Raw genomic sequence first — 10,881 nt, 5'->3', positions numbered from 1 at the left:
ATTTTTCTAATGACGTAAGAAAAATCGATTAATAAATTTTTTATCCTTTATTATTTGAAAATGATTTTACTAAAATTTAAACTAAATTTTGAGTAGAATGTGTTTAATTAGAAGTGAAAAGGTGGCATTGAGAAAGCGGGGAAGTACAGTGAGAGTGAGAGAGAGTGACATTATTAATTAATTTAATAATGAAAAGAAAAATGTAATAATAAAAGTAAGATATTGATACTGACGTGAGAAGAGAAGGGACAAGTGGAGGTGGCATAATCGCTTCTCATGGATTTCCAAAGATCTCTCAGATTTCGATCGTCTCAATAAATCTTCTTTAATTATTATTATTATTATTTTCTTTTACTTTTTCATCCATTTTATTATTTAATATATTCATCATTCTCTCTCCAACTAAATATATATAAATAAAATCCATCCATTTTCCTCCTTACTTTCTTTTCTCACAACACCACTCCTGTTCAACTTTTCACTTTCATGGCCATCCTCGGCGATTTTTTCCGCCATAACTTAACGGAATTTCTCCAGGAATCCCCTTCTGGTGCGCCGGAGCTTCACGTTCTTGCAGTCGATGACAGCCTCGTTGATCGCAAGGTCATTGAACGGTTGCTCAAGATTTCTTCCTGCAAAGGTGACCCGGCGTTGCGTATAGCTAGTTTTTTTTATTTTTATTTTTAATTTTCGTTTGCCAAATTGAGATCGGTTCTGAAGTTGTGTGTGTTTGGAATGGTTGTTTTTCAGTGACGGTTGTGGAGAGTGGAACGCGTGCTCTTCAGTATTTGGGCTTGGACGGAGAGACTAGTTCTCTCGGGTTCGATGTAAGCGAATTCTACTATTTAGTTTTTGGAGGTTTTTGATGAAAATTGTTGAAATAGGTTGGTGCTAACGTTTTTTTTTTTGTTTATTGGTTGTGGTGACAGAGTGTGAAGGTTAATCTCATAATGACGGATTATTCCATGCCAGGGATGACAGGATATGAATTACTCAAGAAAATCAAGGTTTGTAGTCTACGATTTTTATTCTCTGAAGGGTGTTTTGTTTGTTTGGTCTTATTAGGTTAGCTTCTTTTTTTTAGGATTGATAACTGCTACTACTGGTGTTTATTTTGTTAGTTGGACACAAATTGAATTGTGTATTTGTGCTTTTGGGTTGGGTTTAAAGTTGGTCGTTAGATTGTGAACAAGGGGGCGTTGATTCTTAATTACACTTCTTTCTGTTAATTTCAGCAGGAGTCTTCCGTGTTTAGAGAGATTCCAGTGGTGATCATGTCGTCGGAGAATGTTTTGACTCGAATTGATAGGTAAGCATCCTCCATTAGCTTACACGTCTTTTGGATCAACAATGGAATTGTAGGTGGCATCTAGTTTTTTTTATCAACGAACTCTTCAAACAATTTCTGTATTTTGGTAACGTTTACAATTTCGATGGTGTTTGTTGATTTGTCTATGAACTGACGAGGTGAAGCGTAAAATGTATCGCAAACGTTGAGATCTACTTCATATTGCATCTACAGTATGATATTTTTTTACTGAAAAAATACGACTATTTGGATTTATTGTCGAATCCTTTCCATAAGTTGACTTCCAATTGATATAAACGTTTTTCTAAGTCGAGCCTGATACTTACAAGAATAGTTACTGACTTACTACCTCAAAACGTTAGGTACCAATCCTTGTGTAGATCTGACATATTGAATAGTAATTAAAGTTCCTTACAAATCTTTAATAGCCAATAGGTCATATGGTGTCACCGTGATTGGTTATGCCATGATTAGCTTAGCACTAACTATGCTGGAAGCCACCGACTCATAAAAAAATCATAATGGGGATTGGGTATGTGCTTTGCAAATATTAAATACTTACCAAATTTCTTATCAGAATTTCCAAAATAAGTCCCCTTCCCACAACAATATAGTAAAAAACCTTCAACTAAGATATAACCTTCTGGTAATTTATCAAATTGTGTCAAAACATTGCATTATATCCTGCAGCTAGCAATAATGCATACTTCATGCATTCATGTATTGGGTAACAAGTATTTCTTGGCATGTTTCTTAACAGTTAATTCCTACTAATTGACAGTTGCCTGGAGGAAGGAGCAGAGGAGTTTCTTTTGAAACCTGTCAAATTGTCAGATGTAAGACGCTTAAAAGATTTCATCATGAAAGGGAAAGTGAAGGAAGTTGAGAAAAGAACTCTCAAAAGAATGCGGTCAATTGATTGCAGTCCACCTCTGTCTGCAACATGCTCAACCATCTCTCTTCCATGCGATCCATCACCATCATTGCTCTCACCATTATCCTCAAAGAAGGCTAGATTGTAATCACAGATTGACTAGTGTCTGTCTCCAATTTTGTCGACACCTGGTGTTGATATCAAAGCATGCACTGTATTTTGCACCTGTTCACCAATCTTATACTTTAGGAATCAGTATCGCTAATTTTTTGGCCACTTGTTTGTCATCTGGGCTCATGTACAGTAGAAAATTATCTATATATATATACACAAATAGAGCGCTATTCTGCAACATTTTTTTACTTAAACTCCTGCTCTTTATTTATTCGTTCTTCAGTGATTATGGTCTCTTTATCTTTATAAAGTGTATGGATATTGTAATATTTGAATAATAATAATAACAATAAAAATACTAAATTAGAACCCGCCTTGCCATGTTTAACATTAAAAAATTGAATAATGTGCTCGGTCTTTAAAGTTTAGGAAAAATCGCAAGGAAAATAATACAATCTTGAGTATAAATATTTTATCATCGCTCTCCTTCCACTCTCATTTTTCCTTCTGATTTTTTTTTTATTTTAATAGTTAGATTTGTTTAAGAAAAGGGGTCGTGGAAAAGTTTTCCTTGTATTTTCGCTTTTCGCAAGAGTTGGAGGTATATGACTCTGTTATGAGTCAATTTCCCACTAATCTTAGCAGACTATGCTGCTCAGAAGCTAGCGAGTCCAAAATTGAATGGCACTGTCATTGATTAGAAATCAATTCTCATTAATATTTTACAACCTGCCAAAACGGAGATTTGGAGGACAATACCCTGAAGATGCGGTTTTTCAGTAGAATCTGTGAGAACAACCGACCGTCACAGTACAACAAATAAGTAGCAGCAGCAACTGCATTATTGTTGCCTTCCAAGTTACAAATTTGAGAACCAGCATCATTCGGATCAACAAAGCACAACAAATATTATCATTCAGAGAAGCATTGCATTGTACCAATTAGAAGGGTAATCAATTTTGTACCTAATTACCGATGGCAATATATTCGAATTGGTACGGTTGAATCATAAATAAAGGAGATATTGTAACCATCAATAAATAAACAGTCTGACTGATGTATTATCTCATCAATTATGAATTGACATCTGTGAGGGTAATTTATACCCTGTTTACCTGGATTGGATTTTTAAACATCAATCTAATGCATTGTATTTTAGATCTAAATCTATACTTTATTTTAAACAAGATTGGATTTTTGTCAATTGATTTATTACTAATTTTAAATTCACTTTAAATCTAAATTAATTATAATATATATTTTTCAAGTATATAAAAAACTTCTTTTAATTCTTGAAATTATGGTTTATTTAAAAAATGGAAATATTAGTAGAATAAAAAAATCATTGAAGAGGACAAGTGAAAATATAGATTTACCGCTGAATAAGCTTTTTAATATAAAAACTTTAGTAAAAGATAGCAAAATTCTCAAAACACTTAAATTCATTACACATGAAACACATAGCCACACGAACTAGTGGATTCGACAATAAAACTTACATCCATTTTTTTTTCTTCTAATCACTAAATACATAAAACAAGGAAATGTTTTGAGATGTTCTATTATGGGAGCTCTTAATTTTTTTATTTTATTTTAAGTTTTATTTAAAAAATTATATATGTGAACTTTTTACCTTTTATTTTACATTTATTTATTAAAAATAAACATTTTAGGGCAGAAAGGTGTGGGAAAATTGTACTTATAGGTACAAAAATAATTCAAAACAAATGATTAAGTGTGAGTCGTGAGTCTGTAGATGACTACTTAAACCAACTTGCATGGTGATCAAAATATGTTACACTTGAACATAATAATATAATACTATCAGAAAAATGTGTTGAAGCAATGAGAATGAAGAAAAACTGCTTACAGAGCACTAAATGGAGGATAACAAGAATGACTGAAACAAAAGAAAGACAGGAACTGATTATTGAGAATGTTGGCTAGTTTTTTTGCAAAAATAGATAGTTGTCTAGTTGCACATGATCGAATTATTATAACCCGCAAATTGAGTTGTTATAGCTAGTGAATTTCATTACTATAATATAAGTTCTATTGAATATATATTTTTTTATAGTAAAAAAATATTTTCATTTGATTTGGATATTTACACATTTTTTCTTTATTTTACTCATCTAAATGATACAAACTAAAAAAATAAAATATGCAACCTAGTAGGAAATTGTGAAGGCATGCACAACGCTCAAGAGTACTCTTCTTATTATTTAAATAGAAAATAATTATGAATAAGCTATTAATAAATTGCAATAATTTTTTTGAATAATTATTAATTTGTATTAAATCATCTTATCAACTTTAGAAATGCTAATAAATAAAATATATTAAATTTTTAACATTTCTAAAATACTATTATCTATTACAATAAAATTCTACTGACTCTTATATAAAATTTGGAGTTTTTAAAAATATTCATAGTATATGATTAATAAATATTTACTACGTTTCAATCACAATAATTTTATTTTCAATATTATGTGTCTATTGTTCTTTGTTAAACAGATTTTTTATATTAAATAATATCATTATTATTACTTTATAATCAATATTCACATTTTATTATAGGAGGAGTCAAACGCAAATCCTCTAATTACATGGAAGGTATGTAACCACTAGATGAAGGCAATTTAATAATCATATTATAATTATTATTATTAACTTAATTAATAATAATATTATAATTATATTTATTGAGAAATTTATCGATAAATATTATCGACATATATTGATTTGCGCTAAATTAGTCAGTGATTACCAACAAAGCATATTCGTCGATAATTAAAAAATTATTGATATACATAAATTAATCGATAATTAAAAAAATATTAATATACACAAATTCATTGATAATTTTTAATTATCGATATGCACAAATTCATTGATAATTAAAAAAAGTTATCAATAAACACAAAATTATCGATAATTTTTTTGTCAATGTATTGAAAGTTAGTTTTCTTACCTAAAAGAATTATCTTAAAAAACTTATTTTCAAAGCAGTCCTCAAAACCAAGTATGTTACACCAATATCTAGGGATCTATAATAATTTATCTAAATATCATCAAATCAAATTTTAGTACAAGCTAATCAAATTAAAGAAAATATTTTTCTCAACTGATTCTAAGAAGATTTATGACAAAATCTTAAGAAAAAATATAAAATAAAAAATGTCATAAGTTGTACCATCTATCTAAGGTGTCATAATTACAAATGTAAATAAAATTGAGTCCGAACCAACTATAATCAGATGGTGAAAACTGCGCATATATAAGATCAGAGGTAAAGCCTGTGTATTAACATTGTTCTTTCTGCAGTCTCTCCCTCTTAAATATTCCACTACGAAATTGACATTACACAAAAAACATCACACAACCCACTTCCCCTTCTGTAATTTGAAATTACAAGCTGCAGCACCAAGCCTACTTCACTAGTGAGATAGGCTTGAAAATAGTGGCAGTTGCATGGAACCGGATATAAATAGTATGATTGGTTAAAGCTACCTCACACCATACAGAAGCCAAAAAAAATTGCACAGTAATTCCAACCGCAAAATTGGAATATATGTAGACATGGTTAAAGCCAAATCCATGTGACATTTTGGCCAACTTTTCTGTCATCAGATCAACTTTAAGGGGCAAATTCTAAGCCTGCCGAACCCGATCACGCCAAGATCCCTTTTGCTGGGCCAGCACCTGAAACCAAATATAACAGGGTTACTTGAATTATTTGTTATGCCATCAATATGCTGTGACATAGAAAAATGCTTACTGTTTCACTTAAAAGGCTTGTAACCAGATCATTTTTAGCAACCTCCTTCTCGTCCTCCCTTTCAGGTTCACTATCTGTACTAGTGGGAGGTGGAAGCGCTGTAGTACCAAACATAGCTTCTTCGTGAGCAGCTTGTATTTGATCCTTCCTCCTTGCCTACGTAACAATACGGAATTCAGTTTTCCAAACAATGATCAGACAAGCACATCAGGAAGGAATCAAACTGACTATTCAATCTTAAGAGAAGAGGAAGATACCTCAACTGCAGAAAATCTGAAACTTTGGCCGATGTGCTTAACTAAGGGTGCATCATCTTCAGCAACTGCAGATGGAAGGCGTGTACAATCAGTTTTATTAATTTCAACAAAACCATCACTACTAACTGCCATCGCAAAAGTATATAGCTGAAAACACCATCATTCAACAACGGAAAAGTATAAACTTAAAAAAGACAGATACAGAACCAACAAACATAGAATTAATTATTTAATACTGAGAAAGGTGTTCCTTTAATTTCCAATAACAAGATCCAGAAAATGTTGACTATATTAACAGGAGAAGCACGGGGAGACCCAAGAAATGTCCACATAGAAATGAACAATGCAAGAATCTTCTAGTTTTAGGGACTTTTACCAAGAATGGGGAATAAGCAGCAGTCAAGGCAAATTGTCCTTATAGATCCAAAAAGGAATTAAAAACAAAGGATTAAATGGAAGAATTCATAGGTACACAACAGAAAGAAATCCCACAAATAGATTAAGAAACAAGTCTGACCTTCAACTTCTTCATCATCAAGAGGGGCATCCTTGTTAAACTCAAACCGCTCCCAGCCCACGCCCTTTTCTGAATCATGTGCAGCTACATTTAAAAGTATGAAGTATATTAGAAAAAAATCAATAGCGTATGCACAAACCATCTCATTTGGCAAGCTAGAGAGCAAATATTTATAATTTATATCAACACTTCAAGGGTGAAATATTAAAATTTTGGTTTGTAATATAGCTAGTCCTATTCGTATATATGACTAGATAGTAGCAACCTTAACAAGTCTCTAAGATCAAATGATCATATACAACAAGAAGTCAAGAGAAGGCAAGGCAACTATTCGTGCCAAAAACCAAGTTTTCCACGCAAGATTAACATTATCATTTCTTAAGAACATTCTCAATCTAGTCGACTACAGGAAAGATTTTCAGAACATTCAAGATCAGTGCATCTAATATCAGTGTTCGATTCATAAATAAAAACAATTTATTCAAAACATATGGTGAGAATGTATTCAAGAAGAAAGGATAATTTCTCCCCTGGAGATCTATTGGCTTACCAGTTTCAGAGAGCTGAAGCTTCATCCTGGCTTTGACTCTTTCAGCAGATGACTGTAGACAATAGCAACAAAAGATGTCCATGAATCATGACAAACAAATCCCAGCCAATAGTAGAGAAAATTTAGAAAAAAGAGTGTCTAGACATGAAAGCAATATCTTCATCAGGTCATAGCGAGAGAAAAAAAAAATGGACTTAGAAGAGTGGAACGTACCATACGATCATAACCTTGAATTAGGTTGGAATAATCAGTCCCAACATTCTTTCCCTTTCTCGCTTCACTCACTTTCCCTATAACATTCGCCTCCTTCTCCGACCTACGCTGTCTGCGAGGAGAAACGCTTCTACTTCTCCGTCTCCCTCTATCCCTATCCCTATCCCTATCCCTATCCCTATCCCTATCCCTGTCCCTGTCCCTGTCCCTGTCCCCTTCGGAATCTCTATGCCTATATCTCTCTCTACTCCTGCTTCGCCTCCGCGATTCCCTGTATCTGTCTCTGCTCCTGCTTCGTCTTCTACTTCTATCCCTCTCCCTCTCCCTGCTGGAAACCCTAGGTTCGGAAGAGGGCTTCTTCTTGAGCTTGTCGTGAATGGATTGCAGTTGTGTTTGCTTCTCCGACTCGGAAGGAGCGGAGGTGGCATTAAGTTGCGGTTGCTTGTCGGAGTGGGAAGCGGCGGAGGAGGCTTTAACGAATTTGGAGAGAAAGGAGGAAGAAGAGGCGAGAGCGGAGCCGGGTTTGGGAACGTCGTCGTTTGAGGCGGAAGAGGAAAAGCCAAGGCCTTGTTTAAATCTTGCGGCCCCCTCGCCCTTGCGGGTCAACTCGTCGTAGTATGCCGCTGCTTTTTCTTCTTCCATCTCTAATCTCTTCACTTCTCATTCTTCATCAATCAAATACATCCCAGCCCCTTTCTGCAAAATCACACACATGCAGAATACATCAAAGGAAATTTTTTGATTTTTTATATAATTGCACCAATAACTAATATACTTATTTTACATTTTTCTTATGAAAAAATCCCACCACTTTTTCTTTTATTTTCAAAATATTTGTTTTCGCAGAGTTCTATTTAAGGTGTTTGGGTACTTGATCTAAATCTTTGAGGTGCAATTCAATTTTTGCAATAAAAAATGTAAGATATTTAAAAATAAATAATTAAACATTAAAAAACTATAAATCAATTGATGTGTCTTTTTTAGCAAACTTATAGTGTCATACAAACGTTTTAGCACCACGCGTTAATTTTAACAAAACTACAAGAATCCACATATTTAAAAAACTATCCAAATAATAGTATTGTTTGAAAACATCACTTCATTATTAAAAAAAACATTCATAACTTTGAAATATATTAATTTCTTTTTAAATAATAAAAAGTCAAATTTGCACATATAACTTACTTTTTTAAAAATTAATTGAACTCATATTCAAATAATTAATCATCATAATAAAATATATTTTATTATACACAAAATTAACTATAAAAACTTGTATTTATCTATATATCTATATATGTATATATTTTAGTTTTAACTTAGGTATAATAGGTGTCATTACTCTAAAAATTTTCTTCTTTCCTAATTTGAAAACCTTAATACTTCTTTATTCTTTTGATTTTTTTTTTCTTTTATAACTATTATTCTCTCTTAATTTTAAATAACAATTAAATTTCTTTCCCTTTTCTAGATTTTATAGTTTAAGAAATGATTTGAGCAATTATAAACTATGTTTTCTCCTTATTGTCTTAAGTAAGCTTTATTCTTGTGTGTGTTTCTTTAATATCTTTAACTCTTCTTTCATGAAACTTGACATGTATGATGAAATAATTTGAAGGAACAAATTATGGATTGAAGTTTAACTTGAATTGAAGAGTTAAGGCATGACAAGTTCAATTAGTATGTTCTTCATTTAGATTATTGTAAATTAAGTAATTTAAAATATATATATTTTGGTAGAATTTAATTGAGAAGTTATACTTGAAAGTCAAAAGACTAAATTGGTTCGTGGATGAATTATAGTAGATGGAGTTGTTTTTAAAAATTGTTAAAATGAATTTGGATACTTTGACGTGAATAAAGGTTAAACAAGTTGTTGAAATGGATTTATCATGAGTATATAATAGTATGAGAATTGGTTTACATTAACTTATGAATAGGTACATCAATTGCAAATTGGATTAGTATTAACATGTTTGAAGTTTATTTTAACTTCGAAATACAAATACTATATACTAAACCAACTAATATAAACATTGTTTAGATTTTGTCTTGTGCAACTTAACTTATACAAGAGTTAATAAATTTAAATGAATGAAAATACCTATAGAGTCATGGTTAAGTATAAGTTAAATTTTGAGGATATGTTATAAATAATTATTTAAAAAATCTTTAGTTTTGATAAATGTAGTGTTTGAATGGTAGTCTAATTAAAACTCCAGACACCTGAATAAAAATATATTACTCAAGTTAGATAGCTTATATATTGTTTGAAAAATTACTCATTATTTAATCAAGATGATCATCATGAAGCTTTTATAAAAAATATCTTTCAAATGATACATTTTTTTGACGCTATTATTTTATATAATATAATATGTTTTGTTGCTTCAAAACACCATTAAACTATATTCATGTTATATTACTGTAATTATAGTTTTATTAATTTTTTATTGTTTAATTATTTCATGCTGGTGAATAGATGATTTGATATGTGTTTAATAATTGAGTTAAGAAACTATTCGCGATAATATATTTTAGGCGCATTCATAACCTAAATTACATATATTAAAGTATTAAGTCCAAATGGAAATTGATTTTTTCTTTTGTGAAATATGTGTTAGAGTAAAGTGGAAGTACCCAATACCTATTTTTCAAAAGTAATCAAATTTTCTTATATGTCCTTAAAGGTATTTATGATACCTATGTGTGGAAGTGAAAAAATTATGGGTTGAGCAAAAATCAGGCACATTCTTCCTGCACCCAACACATTTTAACTGCTACCCAATTACTTATTAGTAAAAGACAAATTTACCCTTAATGAATTTTAGAATAGTTTAATTGTGATATGCACCCAATTTCCTGCATCAACCCTATTCTTGTCTTTTTCCATTCCATTGTGCGTGAAGCAGTGCCGCAGCCACCGTGAGCCACCGTGTTGTCCAGCCACTGTGAGCAACCTTGTTGTCCAACCACCGTGAGTCACCTTCTTCTCCATTCTTCTGCAACCACCGTGACCTTCATTTTCGCAGGCAGAGCAACAAAGCTTCTGAAGTCGAAGGTACGACATGCCTACGGATATTTTCATCCGTAATTTTGTATTGCATTCCGCATAAATTTATCCGTAACCCATTACCCATTACTGCATTCCGGATATTTTTATCCGTAGGTGATTAGTGGCTTCCGAATTTTTTTATCCGTAAGTAAGTTGTGACTTGCGGATATTTTTATCCATAAGTGAGTTGTGACTTGCGGATATTTTT

At 31.7% G+C, this 10,881-nt stretch overlaps 2 protein-coding genes across 5 annotated transcripts; one reads left to right on the top strand and one right to left on the bottom strand.

The window, feature by feature from the left end:
• Positions 1-259: 259 nt before the first annotated feature.
• LOC137807830 (two-component response regulator ARR5-like) lies at positions 260-2,551 on the top strand. Of its 2 annotated transcripts, none has more exons than XM_068608648.1 (5): positions 260-640; positions 751-827; positions 930-1,007; positions 1,239-1,309; positions 2,091-2,551. In XM_068608648.1, exons 1-5 carry the CDS (start codon positions 487-489, stop codon positions 2,329-2,331), a joined length of 621 nt encoding a protein of 206 aa, XP_068464749.1. In that variant the 5' UTR covers positions 260-486; the 3' UTR covers positions 2,332-2,551. The 2 variants fall into 2 exon arrangements, with proteins under 2 accessions (XP_068464749.1, XP_068464748.1); XM_068608647.1 differs by having other exon boundaries at positions 433-640; positions 1,236-1,309.
• Positions 2,552-5,561: 3,010 nt separating this feature from the next.
• On the bottom strand, positions 5,562-8,511 carry LOC137807829 (uncharacterized). 3 transcript variants are annotated; one of them, XM_068608646.1, is made up of 8 exons: positions 8,403-8,511; positions 7,817-8,314; positions 7,619-7,774; positions 7,406-7,457; positions 6,856-6,939; positions 6,339-6,403; positions 6,082-6,237; positions 5,562-6,005 (listed from the first exon to the last, which is right to left on the bottom strand). In XM_068608646.1, exons 2-8 carry the CDS (start codon positions 8,258-8,260, stop codon positions 5,955-5,957), a joined length of 1,008 nt encoding a protein of 335 aa, XP_068464747.1. In that variant the 5' UTR covers positions 8,261-8,314; positions 8,403-8,511; the 3' UTR covers positions 5,562-5,954. The 3 variants fall into 3 exon arrangements, with proteins under 3 accessions (XP_068464747.1, XP_068464745.1, XP_068464746.1); XM_068608644.1 differs by having other exon boundaries at positions 7,619-8,314; XM_068608645.1 differs by lacking the exon at positions 8,403-8,511 and having other exon boundaries at positions 7,619-8,354.
• Positions 8,512-10,881: the final 2,370 nt, after the last annotated feature.

The sequence above is a fragment of the Phaseolus vulgaris genome, chromosome 3 (genome assembly GCF_000499845.2).
Source record: "Phaseolus vulgaris cultivar G19833 chromosome 3, P. vulgaris v2.0, whole genome shotgun sequence".
NCBI classification, from domain to species: Eukaryota; Viridiplantae; Streptophyta; class Magnoliopsida; order Fabales; family Fabaceae; genus Phaseolus; species Phaseolus vulgaris.
The sequence above is the reverse complement of the archived record's forward strand: the minus strand, read 5'-3'. Positions and strand labels throughout refer to the sequence as shown.

What these genes read in the sequence shown, in the direction of transcription:
- LOC137807830 (XM_068608647.1), top strand. Translation starts at nt 487, where the DNA reads ATGGCCATCCTCGGCGATTTTTTCCGCCATAACTTAACGGAATTTCTC. An exon ending in CAAGATTTCTTCCTGCAAAG is followed by an intron (nt 641 to 750) that starts GTGACCCGGCGT and finishes GTTGTTTTTCAG; the next exon opens with TGACGGTTGTGGAGAGTGGA. An exon ending in GTTTTGACTCGAATTGATAG is followed by an intron (nt 1,310 to 2,090) that starts GTAAGCATCCTC and finishes ACTAATTGACAG; the next exon opens with TTGCCTGGAGGAAGGAGCAG.
- LOC137807829 (XM_068608644.1), bottom strand. Translation starts at nt 8,260, where the DNA reads ATGGAAGAAGAAAAAGCAGCGGCATACTACGACGAGTTGACCCGCAAG. An exon ending in TTCAAGGTTATGATCGTATG is followed by an intron (nt 7,458 to 7,618) that starts GTACGTTCCACT and finishes TATTGTCTACAG; the next exon opens with TCATCTGCTGAAAGAGTCAA. An exon ending in TCAGATTTTCTGCAGTTGAG is followed by an intron (nt 6,238 to 6,338) that starts GTATCTTCCTCT and finishes ATTGTTACGTAG; the next exon opens with GCAAGGAGGAAGGATCAAAT.